The sequence below is a fragment of the Myripristis murdjan genome, chromosome 11 (genome assembly GCF_902150065.1).
Source record: "Myripristis murdjan chromosome 11, fMyrMur1.1, whole genome shotgun sequence".
In the NCBI taxonomy this organism is placed as follows: domain Eukaryota; kingdom Metazoa; phylum Chordata; class Actinopteri; order Holocentriformes; family Holocentridae; genus Myripristis; species Myripristis murdjan.
The window spans coordinates 8,612,554-8,627,669 of NC_043990.1; the positions used below are offsets into that span (position 1 = coordinate 8,612,554).

The 15,116-nt window shown below is 43.1% G+C and overlaps 1 protein-coding gene across 3 annotated transcripts in view; it reads left to right on the forward strand.

Annotated features, from left to right (window-relative positions):
- cica (capicua transcriptional repressor a) overlaps window positions 1-14,128 on the forward strand; it is a 40,422-nt gene extending 26,294 nt beyond the window's left edge. For 2 of the 3 annotated variants that reach the window (XM_030063576.1, XM_030063578.1), the window contains exons 14-22: window positions 1,820-1,983; window positions 2,992-3,238; window positions 4,144-4,450; window positions 5,187-5,371; window positions 5,963-6,108; window positions 7,152-7,303; window positions 7,709-7,843; window positions 9,363-9,488; window positions 10,796-14,128. In XM_030063576.1, coding sequence (XP_029919436.1) covers window positions 1,820-1,983; window positions 2,992-3,238; window positions 4,144-4,450; window positions 5,187-5,371; window positions 5,963-6,108; window positions 7,152-7,303; window positions 7,709-7,843; window positions 9,363-9,488; window positions 10,796-11,058 — 1,725 coding nt within the window. In that variant the 3' untranslated portion in view covers window positions 11,059-14,128. The remainder of the gene's footprint in view (window positions 1-1,819; window positions 1,984-2,991; window positions 3,239-4,143; window positions 4,451-5,186; window positions 5,372-5,962; window positions 6,109-7,151; window positions 7,304-7,708; window positions 7,844-9,362; window positions 9,489-10,795) is intronic. The other variant, XM_030063577.1, reaches the window with a different exon arrangement.
- The last annotated feature ends 988 nt before the right edge of the window (window positions 14,129-15,116 follow it).

Below are 15,116 nucleotides of genomic sequence, written 5' to 3' on the forward strand. Positions count from 1 at the left end.
CCAGTCATGTAACATGCACCTCACGGTTGGTACATACCTACTTCAGTAACTTCTCATCCTGATAACCAAAGAACAACAGAAGACATAAGTTGTGCTCCTGTTGGCTTCCCAACTCATTTCAATAAAGACAAGAGGAAGAGACACAGATGATTTACTGCGGAGACAGTCGCTCTTAGTTTCATTTCCTCCTCTGCATTTCTTCTCTTTCTCTCCCTCTCTCACACACAGCCTGAAGACTCTGCTTTTGTCCTGTAGGCAGGATAAAGCAGAAAACACTGTAAAAAGTGTCAGTAATCTGTTAAAAAGGGGTTAAAAAAGGTTAAATAACTCAATGCTTCACGTCTGTACAAAATGATGGGTAAAACAGCTATTGCTCTTTCATATGTCAGCACACGTCTTTGCCTAATCTTTGTAGGTGTGGTGGAAACACAGACAGCTTTGGACTGAAGGAACCTTTTATAGTTCCTTGAAAAGTTACCCATGGACTTCTTTACCTGGGTAATTTGAGTGAAAATCCTGTGAAAATTGTTAAGCTATGTGATTAGGTCAGTAAGTCACTGTTGCTGTTATAATGACATGCATCTGTTGTGTGGCTCTTTGCAATGGTATGACAACTACACCTCACTCCCAGGGTTCAGATCACTGCCTAATGCTTATGTATAACAAATAGCCATTCATTCAGATGGGACCAGTCAGATTTTACAGAAATCCAGTTGTTTCCAGCTCAGCTTTTTGCTATCAAACAGTGGAGGTTTGTAGCAGAAAATGGTGTATCAATTATAATTTTGTACACTAGTCAGGGCCGGGTCTAGCCAGGCATGTATGAGGGGGCAGCCACAAATGTTGAGGGGGCATTGTGCTCCAGCACCTTTTACCATGTCTAACTGAATATATTTTGGGGCATTTAGTTTGAGGGGGCACAACATTTATTTGAGGGGGCCAGGCCCCCTCTTGCCCCTGCGTAGACCCGGCCCTGACACTAGTCCTCTTTGTTCACTGGAAGTAACCTCAGTATGTCATAAGCAATGAAGCCACATGACAAATTTGGATAAAGGAGGTGGCTCTCAAATTTTCTTAACTACAAAAACTCTTACTCTCTTGGTATTACTGTGACTTTTATGGTGCTTTTCCACTAGCACCTACTCGGCTTTACTCGGCTCAACTCGGTTTCTGTCGTTTTCCATTACAATTGAGTACCACCTCACCGTGGGTGGAGTCGTCATAGCAAGGTGGCGCAACGTCCAGCTCCCTCTGGATTCTTTGGGCTGCCACCAAGCACAGAAAAGTCTCCACCTCTTCATTTGACCACGGTACCGGTTTGCTTGCCATTTTCCAACTTTGCCAATTTCAGCGATGATCAATGCGCACGGTCGCTGTTGCCGTTTTTTTTTTTTTTTTTTTTTTTTAAATGCCGGGTTTTTTGTGAACGAGTCGTTCTCATGTGTCATCGCTCTCTGTCCAATCAGTGGCCTGCACTCCGTTTACATCACATTTTCAGCTCGACTCAGCTCGACTCAGCTTGCTTGGAACCCCGGCCGAGTAGGTACTGAAATAGTACCTGGTACCAGGTACTACCACCTAACGGAAAACCTTACAAACCGAGTAGAGTCGAGCCGAGTAGGTGCTAGTGGAAAAGCGCCATTATTCTCTCCAGTCACATGTTTAACCCGCAGCTGAAATGCTGAGACATATGCAGGCTCGCTTGCCTGAGGTGTTGAATACAATTGTGGGAAATGTAAGAAATGGCGACCTGAAGTAGATGAGGCCATTTCAGGGAAAGACTTCGAAAGTCACCTATGTGTGTGTTTGCCCCCCGCAGATCATCCAGATTGCCCCCATGCCTGTTGTCCAGACCAACGTCCACCCTGGTGCTGCAGCCGCAGCAGTGCATCCTGGGAGCCCCTTTCCTGTTTCCATGGCAACAGTGATGGCTCCGGTTGCTACTCCACCACAGACTGTTCTGCTGACCTCTCCTCCCACCAGGTCAGTAACACAGCCCGGTGGCCCTGGATGCAGAAACATGTATAGCATACTCAGCTCACTCTCCTCACCTCTTGCTTTAGCCGGTCAAAGAAGCTGCCTAGGTGGTAAAATTTAGTTCAGTGAGATCACAAGATGCTGTCAGATTTCCATTTTTACCTGTCCATAAGATCAATTTCACTTGATATGCAAAAAAAAACACTTTCATACAGGCTGACAATCAATATGTTACTGACACATCTTTGAACACATTTTTTTGAAACTGTATTCAGTGGAGGCATGTGCACAAAAACTTTAAAATAGTCAGAGGTAACAGAAAATGCATAATTGCTGTTCATTACATTGAAGAGCTGGGTAAACATTTTTTTTTTCAGCACGTTTATTTTCACAGTTTTAAGATTTCTCCATGTGTAAAGGCTGAATTATGCTTCAGCGTTAGAAGAGTGTACGGGGGTTGTGCGAAGCACGCATTTCCTACGCAGCGCGTGTGTGTCCAACATACCTCTGCGAAACAAACTGAGCAATTCTCCTCCCACCAACGTAGACCCTGTGACGTATGGTCGCTGCTCTTCTGTACGTCTTTGAGGACGAGTCGTATAGGTGCGGGTACTTGCGCACCACCTCGGCCAGGCGTTCTTCCGTGAGATCCAGCACTCTCCAAAGTTTTCAAACACAACCGACGAGTTGAGACACAACAGTTGTTTTAAAAACGGCGCTGCCGGCCGGCACAACAACAGGATGTGATGCTGGTTGCAACGAAATGCCGGAAATGATGTACTTCGGCGGACCAATCACAGCTCTTGTGGGGCTGCGTAGGGTCCGCGTAGTTACAATTTTTGGGAGGCGCGCGGCAAGGCTCTGCGGAGGTCGCACAACCCCCGTAAGCTTCGCACAACCTCCGTACGCTCTTCCTACGCGGAAGCATAATTCAGCCTTAATGAATGCCTACAGTCTAATCTGTAATATTTGGCTAGTTTCTACTTTGATGCTCAAAACTCTTCTCTCCTTCAGGATCACCTATGTCCAGTCCAGCCCAGGGGTTACCACAGCAACAGCACAACAGGCGCCACCCCCTCCAGGCCCCGCCTATCTCCCATCACCCTTGACAACCCTGGGCTTCACGGCCATTGCCCCAGCTGGTCAAACCCTGGTCCAGCCAATTGTTGCCGCTGGTCAACCACCACTGCTGGCTCCAGCCCCGCCCCTCAGCTGTCAATCTCAGACCCCTGCACAGGCCCCGGCAACCAGCAGTCGTCAGGTAAAGTGGACCAAAGACCAAAAAGTGTTGAAACTGCTGTATGTAATATCAGGAAAGAAATGTGAAAGATGAAAAATCTTTAGTTTAAGAGCTAAGTAGTGTTTCAGGTGTAAAACCTAATAAATAAACAATGCAAAGTGGCTTAATTTTTATTTTCTGTTTGGTTCGCCTCCTTCAGATGGGTAGCATTTGTAAATGACTAATGTATTAGGTATTTTTTTGCAGTACAACATAGTGCACCTTTAATTCATCAAAAAAGTTGTCACGTAAACTTTGTCAGACGCCTCTTTTAGGAGTAGGTGCATTTTTTTTGTTAAGAAGAGTAGGCTGCTCACTCCTTTGAGGATTTGTATTTATTTTATTTATTCAGACCATTGTAAAGCATTTAGCGAGACTGAGGAGAGAAGACTTGATTGACTTTGATTGATTTTATCTATATCACCCAGCTATACATTCTAACATTAATACATCCCTACGCCATGTATTTTAAGACATTAGTATAATTACTGTTAAAAAAATTTTTTTTTAAAATTGAGCTTATCAGTAAGAAAACTGGGGGCCTTTCTAATCTGCTTGACGCCATTTTACATTTTGTGCCTCTGGGACAGATTTTACGGTAGATCTGCTTGATGGTTTTATAGCACAAAACAGGAAGTGTCTTAATTTTGAAAGTAAGACACAACTTTATTTTAGTTCTACTGCTAAACTGTTCTACAAACTAATAGTGTAGTTCCAATTTTAGCTCCCCTCATCAGAATACATATTTACTGATCAAAAGAAAATTTGTAAGGTTTTATTTCACCTTCATCCAGTTTGCAGACTTTATTATCTTTGTGAGAGTCTTTCTCCACCCAGCCATCTGTATGAGTTTCCTGACGTGCCTGCTCTGTTGTCTTTTCCATCAGGTGCTAACTGCCATCTACCCTGCAGCAACTGTTGCCCTGGCAACGGGCGTGGTCTCCGTGACAACCATGCCACCTGCAGCGGCAACGCCAGCACAGGGCACAGTAAACCCCTCGTCTCCATTGGCGATGGGGGTGCAGGGGTCAGTGGTGGCGCCGCCTCAGCCCAGCGTGGCAGTGGAGGTGGAACAAAAGGTGGAGGTGAAGAGGGAGAGCCAGCCAGAGGCTCAGACTGAGGCTGGAGGACAGGCCACGCCCAGCAGTGGTGCTAACTCATCAGCAGCCGCCCCCAGGAGCAATGCCACCACAGGTAGTGCTCTGCTGGTTTTGGTTTGGCCTGGTTCGGTTTGGGGGTTGTATTGCAGATCCCCATCAACTGAACTCTCATTACATTTACTTGCTGAAAAACACTGCATATTTAATGGTGACCTCAAGCTGCACCAGCAGGGATTTATAATTATGGTTTATACTTATCCCACTCCACATTATTCCCCACAGGGCAATGCATAACAAAAAATACATAAAATCAAGAGAGATAACCATTTTATCGGGTCTTTCACTGGCTTATGGTCCCCATATGACAATTTACACTGCAAAACATATCCATTGTATGAAGTCATTTATTCTTACAAATTTCTCTCTCAATCTACTTAAATTTGGCCTGCAACAGAAAAGAGCATCTCACTGCCCTCATTAGAATTTGGCCGTATTTATCAAATTGAAATTCGGCTGTCAGATTTGGTCATTGGCAGGAAATCTTCTCTGCACACAGGAAGTGATGAATTAAAAAAAGGATGAAATAAATAACCATTTCCTCAACTGTAGCGCGCAAACGTGCCTTCCAGAGAAAGGCAGATCAATCTACCTGTCTCAAGATGAAGACACTTATTAGCACTAGAAAAGTCTTGTGTGCGTATGTATGCAGGCATACATGTATCTATATATCTGTCTATCTGTCACGAGATTTCCAGTTGAACCTGTTTGGATTTCCTGACAAAAAACAATTAATATGAACCCAGCAGACTGAAATAATATTTATGTGTCAGCAGACAAAGAAGAGGATTGTGGTCAGCACATCAAAGAGGAAAACCTGAATGATGGACACAGCAGAGAAAGATGGAGTGAGATGGATGGGGAGCGGGAGAGAGGGATAAAGAAGGAGACCAGTGAAAAGAAGAGAAGCAGAGAGACAGAGAGAGAGGACCACAGCATGAGCGACAGCAGCAGAGAGGTGAGACAGGCTGGATATCTGCTTCATTCTTTCATTCATTCCCCTCATCCATGCTTTTTTAATTATCATGATGATAATGCCAAATCAAGCCACACTGTCTTGTGGATGTTTTAAAATATTTTGAAGCCTGGTTTTCACACCAAGGTTTTTTTTTTTTTTAAATTAGCCATTTGTTGGATGAGTTTGTTTTTTTTTTTTTACACTACTCATGAGATTTCCAGTTTACCATGCAGTTTTTAGAGGTGCATTCCAGGGAAGGGAAAGCCAAAAATGTTGTAACTTCTGTGGGGAATCCGGGAACATCAAATAATTTTACGAATAGGTGCAGGAATATATCAGAATGTGTTTTCCAACTTTTTTAAGACATTCATTGCATTACTTGGTAGCTTTCTTATATTTTTCTCCTCTACATTTTCTGAGCTATAAACTACATTCTCAAACCAGGAAGAAATACATTTTTTTAGATCATGGGAATGCTCTGACTTGAGTGCTGGAAAATCGTGGAATTTACATCAGGGCCACAGTGGGAACCAATCCAACCAATCTTTCTCTCATTCTTGCTCTCACTCTCTGTCTTTCCGCTCTCTCTAGGCTGGACCTCGTTCACCTCCTCCCCCACCCTCAGGGTTGGACCCCCCTCTTCCTCCTCCCCCTGCAGATAGAGACTCCGCCTCTTCCTCCAAGAAGACTAAGTTCCGCCCCCCACCACTCAAAAAGACGCCCGACTCTGTTGACAAGTAAGAGGGGAAGATAAATGCACAGGGGGAGCATATGTCACGATCACCTGTATTCATCAGTGAATGAATTTAGCATTTACTGGTGATACATTCTTAGGTTGTATGTTTGCCACATGCTCGAGGTGTTTGAGTGAGTCAGGTGTCTAAATGAAGCTCAAATAAATGGGAAGTTTCATGTTGACCTGAATAATCTTTATAGAAGCATCCACCAAAGGATATATGTTACATGAAATGACTTAATTATAAACAAGTCAAGAGTGATGATGATGCACCCCACGCCTGGTGCAAGTGTATTTTTTTTTTTATGTGTGCCACACTGGCCTGGTGGTGGCGCTGCAGGGGGCCAATCCAATTTATATTAGAAAATTCAAGACCCCAGTATCAAAATCCATCATTCTCCCAATTTTAGTCCAAAACAGGCCAGCAGAAGCTCAGAAATTGCAAGAGACGCATTGACCGATCCCAATCCATTGCCCCTTCCCTGATCTTTGACTGTGGCAGACAATAACTATCAAAGTAATGGAAATGCCAGAGTAAATAAGGGACTAAGAGATCATAATTTATGTCCGTATAACCTCTTTCAGTGCAAGACAAACTTCAGTAAAAGTCCAGAATAATCGCTGGTGATCACCTGAAGTTAGGGTTCTTGTAGAATCTTTTCCAAGGTGTAAAGAAATAATTCTGTCAGCTCCTGCTAGCTCAGCACATTAATAAGACAGTGTTTCCTGAATTTTAGCATTTTCCAGGCTCATATCCTGGTATAAGCTTTTTTTGTTGTTGTTGTTGACCTAAGATGAGTGGGTGGGCTACTCACTTGTGCATTTTTAAAAGTCTATATAATAAGACAGTAAAGTAGCAGGGGTCCAGAGGAGCAGAGACAAAAGAGACAAAGCTCTTGTGGGATTCAGTCCCAGGGCAATATGAGCAAACATCCAGGATCTTTAATTTTTCCAGGCGTTATCTCTGGACACCATGTTGGATGCTCTCACCTACTAGATCACTGATCCATGGACTGACATGGATACTATTTTCTTTGCCTGCAGGGTCCTGTCAGGGTCCTACTTCGAGGAGCGCTTTGCTGAGCTTCCAGAGTTTAAACCAGAGGAGGTCCTCCCCTCGCCAACCCTGCAGAGTCTGGCTACCTCACCAAGAGCCATCCTGGGAAGCTACCGCAAGAAGAGACGCAGCTCCACCGGTAAGAGGAATCTGAAAGGATCTTATGTGCTAAACAAAAAGTAAAACACAATAAGTAACATTCTACTTGAGGGAGTGGGAGGTAAATGATTTGGATATCTTGTTTCTAATTAATCATCCTCCTTCTCCCCATCTCCACTGCACCTTGTTTTCCCCACCCTTTCACTTTTTTATTTGCTGTTGTTATGGCCTTTCTGTTTCTGTTTCTATATCCTCCATCTTCTTCTTTTCCCCACCTTCTTTGGTTACTTCATCTCTCTTACCTTGTCATCTCCCCCAAATTACCTTTTCTTCATCTTTCATCACCGTGCTCTTACCACCCTGCTCTTCTTCTTTTTTCCTGTCTCCCTTCTCTTTGCACTATGAACTCCTTTCTTCCTTCATATTCCCTTTCTTCTCTCACCAGAGCTGGAGCAGGCAGCAGAGGACCCCAGCTCCCCGAGGAGGAAGACTCGTCGTCTGTCCAGTTGCAGCTCCGAGCCCAACACCCCCAAGAGCGCCGCCAAGTGTGAAGGAGACATCTTCACCTTCGACAGAACAGGTACACCCACCCTAGTACAGGTCCTTTGCAGCAGTAGTCGTTGTACTGATATTCTTTGTAGGATTTTATAGATATTTCATGGGATTATTTTGGACAGTTTCATGATATAGGTCAAATTTTCTGGAAAGCTGAGCAGAGTGAAACTCAGCATGCCTTACTCATTTTCCAAGGGCACTCTTTGTGGATATGTCTCAGGTGACATGAGTATAGAAAAAGGTCAGGAAATGTATACAGTATCCAGCAAGGCTGAAAATCTGCATTGTTGTTCCAAGGCAGTTGTGCACATAGGCAGATGATAGGAAGTTGTTTGAATTTTGAAAGCTTATAAAATTAGAAACCGTATAATGTGATATCGTTAAACTGCACACTTCTCCTACCTAAATTTCATCTTAGTGGTGGAAGTGGGAATGTCTGGACAGAGCATTTGCATGCTGTTATTTAAGAAGCAGTTTTATATATCACTCTTAAGTTTCGGTTCATTTCTCTCTGTGCATGGAGATTTCCCACCAATCACCATAAGGTGACTCTATAGTTTTATCTGGGGAAATATGGAAAATCTACAGTGTCTCTGTGATTTGAGCTTATAAGACTGATGTATTTTTACATAAAAGTGGCAAAAGTGCAAAAAGAGTAAGGTCAAGGCCAGCAAATATTTTGGTCAGGCAGCCTTTTTCAGCCCATTTGATGAAAGAACACAAACCTCCACTTGTATACGTCAGTCGCACACATACATAGGATACACAGCTCAACACCACATTGTTATCTTAAGAAACACTGAAATGCTGTCTGTGTTGATTTGTGAGAAGACAGCAAGGTCAAAAATCAAGTTTTATTTGTGGAGCTTCAATCACAGTTACAGTCTCAAAGGGCTTAACAACTCCCACGTTATGAAAACAATGCATGAAAACAACAACCTCAACCTCACGCCCTCAACAGAGGACACAGAAAAACTCCCACGAAAACCTCATCAGAAAAAAAAATAGAAGCCTTGGGAATAGTGACTAAGAGGGACCCATCCTGCCAAGGTGGTCAGGTGTACAATGGGTGCAACAAAAACTAAATATCATAACGCAATAGTACGTGACATAAATGCACAGAATAAACTCAATAAAAGTGCTTGAGTAAAATGTCCAGATCTGGCTCAGGGCATCAACAGCAACTTGGTCGCCAGTGTTGTAGTAATCCGCTAACACAGACAGACATGGCAAATATGAACAAACAGGTGCACAAAGACATCCAAACTAAATTCCCATTGTCAGTAACCTGATTAACTGGCTGGTCTAACCTTACCCTTTGAGGAGTCACAACCGGTATCTGTGCCAAGTCAGGGATGACCAAATGAGAGCGAAAACAAAAATGCCGTTAAGCTCTGATTGAAGATATCAGTAGTGCTTGCCTCTGTAATTGGAGGGAGGCAATTGTAAAGAAAGGGAGTGTGGTAAGAAAAAGCTCAAGATTGTCCTAAATTCCCCATAAAATAAATGAATGAGAAGGCTTTGACACCTGCTTGTTCTCCCAGGCTCAGAAGCAGAGGATATGCTGGGAGAGCTCGATCGGGTTCCTTACTCTTCTCTGCGCAGAACACTGGATCAGCGCCGGGCTCTCGTCATGCAGCTCTTTCAGGAACATGGCTTCTTCCCATCAGGTATGCCACCCTCTCTCACTGCGCCTGTGGGCACTACCATTTAACCTACTAAGCAGTTCATATATTGTTATACTGGACAGTATATTGCGCTTGATGTCAGAGTTATAACAAAAACTACCTTACAGGGTCATTATGTAATCTGTGACCTGTATTGTATTGGTAACCAGTGGGAGCTGCTGCAACATTTGACAGAACTTATCTCCTCCTACACAAGTCACTGGCACATTTCCAGCAGTGGAGCAATCGCAGAATTGTTGATATTGACCAGCACACCTATTAACCCCTGCAGATATATATGCTACTTCTTACTCAGGATATTTTTTTATTTATTTAACCTTTATTTTACTAAGAGAGTGTATTGAGATTGAGATCTCTGTGTCAAGAGAGTCCTGTCCAAGAGAATAAACACATTTAGTTACACAAAATCACAAGAGGTAAAAACACTGAAATACTGTATAGCAGTAGAGAAATGGCACAGCATATTAAAACAATTTCACTTACCCAACACCGTTTAAAATGCTCATTACCTGAAATTTAAACTCATGTACAGCAATTTGCATCTGAAGCTTGAGAGATTTCAGAAGTTCGTTTCAGGCAGCAGGGGCTACAGACACAAAAAGCTTTTTTGCTTAGCTCAGGTTGTACATTAGGCACAGACAGTAACAAGACATCCTAAGAGGGTAAACTGTAGTTGACTTGAGCAAAAAAACAAAAAACGAAAGTTGACAGGTTGCTGAAGACTATCCTTGTAAATTGCAGAGTGTTTGAGGTTGGACAACAGATAATGTGACTATTCCAAATAATCAGTGAAAAAACTCAAGAAATAAAAATTATTAGAGACTCCAACCAACTACCAACTCCCATCAGGTAGATGAAAGATTCAGTACTTTATTACCAACCTGAGTGGCTGGAATTTTTCTTTGTTGGCGCTACAGAATCTGTACTAAGAAAAGATACTTAAACACTCATCAGTCACTTTATCAGTAAATCTCCTGGACTCGGGAAAGGAAAGGATGGAATAGGTGGAGGGAGCTGAATGTTAGGCACTTTACACTACAGTGTACTGATGTGGCAGCATGTCCAAAATAAATTTCCCTGAAGACAAATAAAGAAATCTCTCTGGAATTATGACATTATGGTCATTTGCAACTATGGGACAGTAAAAATCTCTTTTATTGCCCCTGTGAAGAGTAATACCATATAGGATAAATGGTAATATATAATGTCCTATAGTTGAAGTAACAGTCCTCCAACCCTCTCTTTCTTTGTCCCTCCTCTTCTCCTCCTGGCCCGTCTGTCTCCATCAGCCCAGTCCACCGCTGCCTTCCAGGCACGGTACTCGGACACCTTCCCCACCAAGGTGTGCCTGCAGCTGAAGATCCGTGAAGTCCGCCAGAAGATCATGCAGACGGCCACGCCAGGAACCTGTGAGCCCGGAGTGATGGCTGACATCAACGCCACTCTGTCCCACAGCTCCTCTTCCAATCAGCAGGCCCGGGAGGATGGAGGGGCGGAGCAGCAGGCAGATAAAGGGCGGAGCCCCGAGGAACCGAGAAGTGAAGGATCATAGGCCGGAGAGCGTGGAGAGAATGGGAAAGTGGAAAAAAAGAGTGTGTCATTCCCACAGCATGTTGTTATATGTGTTGAACCAGGACTATGGATGGCTCCAGCGGAACCGATCTACTGGCACTATTTCCCACCAGACCTGGGCAAAAAAAAAAAAAAAAAAACATTTGAATACGGCCACACATATTCAAACTACTCGGGGTGCGCTTGATTTGTCTCATCAGACATTTAAGAAGCCTCAAAAGTGGATGAGTCACTTGCAAGACATGATGAGTCAAGTGCTCCTTGTTTTTGTTTTCTGACCCCCCCTGCCCCCACCAAGTATCTCAGATTATTTTCAGCTGATAGTTTGCCCAGGTCTGCTTTCAGCACATTTGTACAGTAGCTCGTAGTTTGACACACAGACTCTGTGGTACACATTCTCTGTCTCTCTAACACACACAGATACACATTAATACATACACAAACACATACACAAAAAAAAACATTGTGCATATGTAATCTCCAGCATGCACATGATTCTACATACACATTCAACACACACATACACACACACACACACACACGCACACACAAATCCTTACCAAAACAGACTGTTACTCTTGGTTGGCAGTCCCCAGGAGCTGCCACCAAGGACCATTATACACAAAGGCACTTTGTCACTTATTGTGCAGATGCAGTTTGCTGTTGCCAGCAGCCAGCCAGCCCTCAGATGCCATTGACTTGACCTCCTTCTCCCCTTCCACTCCTCAGCACAGTGGTCGGGACACAAATACAACCCCAATGACCTCCACTGATATTCCACAGCCCCTCGATGCTGCAAGACAGACAGCACATACACACACATACACATACAGAAACACACACACACACACACACACACACACACACACAGATAGTCAACCCTGGTCTGACCAAGCCATTGGCCTGCACAGTTTTTAGTGATTGTAGTAAGAAAAAAAAAGACAGACAAACTCAAGCATGAATACTATTTGCTCCCGAAAAATAAAAAGGAGGCGGGAGTTGGGACTAAGTGTGACCAATCTTTGCACCTTCAGTTATTGCCATTTTGACAGACCGAGTCCTCATTGGCTGGAGCTGATGATGTACTGTATGTCTGTATGTATGTCGGGGCCCCCCCCTCCTCTAATCCTGTGTGGACAGGCACCGTAAAGAGATTACTATGTAAAGACTGTTGGTTATGAGGCTTGCAAAGTCAATGTTTTGCTCACCACTGACTAGCTCCAGACAGAGCACAGAGAAAAGGCAGAAGAAGAAGTGGAATGATGTTCATTGGCTGGAAGATTTGATGTCCACCAACAGGAAGACAGATAACAATAGTGAATAAGGACAACAACAACACAAACTTATCAACTAGAGAGCAAAAGTAGAATTTTTAACCAAACTTCTCGGAATCACCCAGTGGATATGATGTTGCTTTCTCTTGTTATCGTTGCCGTGGAAATAACCAGTTTTACCGTGGCCTGTTTTTCTCTTGTGGCTCTATGGTGTTTCTTCTCCAGCATAAAAAAACAAACAAAAAAACACAACAAAAAAATCACAACAAAAAAACAAAAAAGGGGACAAAGTCAGTCTGTGGCCCCCCCACTTATAATTGTAATCGGGGCTGTTCGCCCCCTCCCCTCCCCTACGATTTTTCTCACCAGACACAGCGGAGTGGGGTGGGGGTAGGGGGAGCGGGGGCCTGTCGTTTTGTAAAAACGTTGAAATCAGGTGTTTGCACAATTTGTGCGGCCCCTCTCATCTGGGGACGCCGCAAGTTAAATCAGGAAAGTATTGTTTTTAGAGATTGTTTTAGTAGAAAAAAATAATAACCTTGTTCCGTATGTTATCAACCACCTTTTTCCTCCCCTTGTCCTTTCCGCCTCTCTTTCCTTGCAGTCCTTCCCTCCCTTCCTGCTCCTTTCCCTTCACCTCCACACCTTCAGCTTCACCCTCTCAAGTGTTGTTAGAAAGTGCCCTTAAGCACTGGTCCGGGGTCAAGCGCTATGTAGCTCAGGATGGTTCTGGTTAGGGTTAGTTCAGGGAAAGCAGATCCTAGACCAGCCCTGGAGGGCAGTCTCTGGAGCCCTCCCCTCTTCCCTCTCTTCTCGACACTTTATCCTTTCCCATAAAATGGTGCAATAGGACATTTATTTTTTGGAAATGGGTGGGTTATTTTGTTTTCGGGAGAAGGCTCTGTGCCATAGATATTAAACCCAGTGCAGTCAGTCAGTCAGAGGAATGAGCTGTTGTGATACTATCTGTAACTATGGTTTAAAAAAAAAAAAAAAAAAAAGAATCACGCAATTGTTGTCATTGTTGAAGAGATAGAGAGCATAACTTACTAAAAGTCAAAGACAAATTTTTGAATAGCACTTTTTGGCTCTTTGCTTCCTTGGTGAAGAGTTGGGGTAGTTATTATTATGGGTATCTTTTATTTCTCTGTATACAGTTGGATGTGTGAAAAATATATATATTTCCATATATGTGCATATAGGTCTGTGTGTGTGTGTGTGTATGTTTTGGGCACATGCAGGTAGTGTGTTGACATGACCAACCTCTTGTTCCTTCACCATGCAACGTTATCAATATATTTTTCCTTCCTCGTATTCTACATTCTATATTCTTCTCCAGAGGCAGTATTTTTATAGTCACTATGACTATTTTGTCCGCCATCTTGACTGTTATCAAACCGAGTTGATTCAGGATATATATAAGATATATATTCAGGATATATAATGCATATATACAAATACACAGGTAATAGAAGACTATCAGTTCACATTGCTTTGGGGTTAGGTTTGTAATGTGTCCATCTGCATGCATGTGCAATCACATGTGCGTGCACTCACACACACGTACACACACACACACACAGACATACGTACATACACACACGTATGCGTGTACACTGTATGATTGTGCTTAAAAATAAACTGTCCTTACTTTGGAGAAGGAGTTTTAGGTTGAGCGAGGTGAGTGTTATCTCATAAACAGGCATGTTGACCATGTGCAATATTTCTAAACAACAAAAAAAACTAAATATTGAAAATATTAAAGACCTAACACAATGTCTTTGGTCCTTGAATTTATTTGTTGTCTAATGTTTTAGATGTTCTGACTGCATGACCAAAATGTATACCGATGTTTGGAGTGTTACTAGTCTATCTTACTATAGTTATCCACTGTCTTAAAGTTTGAAAACAATTTCCTGATTCTTTGCATTCTCTGCCTTTGAATTTCCTCTGTCCCAAATAACACTGGAAGAAAACAACAGAGAGGAGAAGATGCAAAGATCAGGAGGTACAGGAATAGCATGTTTCATCCTAGACTGATGCGAACGTATCCTCGCTTGATAAAATTTGGCTGTTGAACTTGACCCACCAGGCTCCTACCCCAAATCCCTGGAACATAAAGTGAGTACTTACTTGGGTACCAGTATCTGTGCAGGAGTGCTTACTGGATTAAGAGTAGCCTTCCAGATTCAGGTCATACTGGGTGAGAGGTGGGTTAAGGTAAGGGGACCTGGCCAGTGATTCTCCCATATCAGCAAACACACTCTGTGAGAAGCTGGAAATGGCACTGACCTGCCCACTTTAATCCCAGATAAACCCAGGGGCCTATGCCCCTTAAGTACTTTGTTTTCCCCAAGCAAGGCATATCACTGACCTGGCACCAAACAAGCTGCCTGCCAAGTCCTTCACTTATTGCCCAGCCAGCTGCAGATTTGAACAACACACCCCTGAACCTGTGAGCATGCCAGTTATGGCATTTTAGAAAAAGATCCTGACCTGTCTCTACAGTGTGTACTAGTATTATTTTTAGTGGTAGTAGTAGTAGTAGTAGTAGTAGTAGTAGTAGTAGTAGTAACATCATTTGTAGTATGTTAATAGTCCGGGTTATGTAAGTAATTAGTTAATAAGCATTACGTAAATAGTAATATAGTAACAATAATAAGTTTTATTTAAAGTCCTAGTGCTGGTTATTAATAAAGCAGTTTTCAGAGTAAGTACACTAGCTGGTAACTGTTGATGTGTTAATGCTACTGTGGTATTAAGG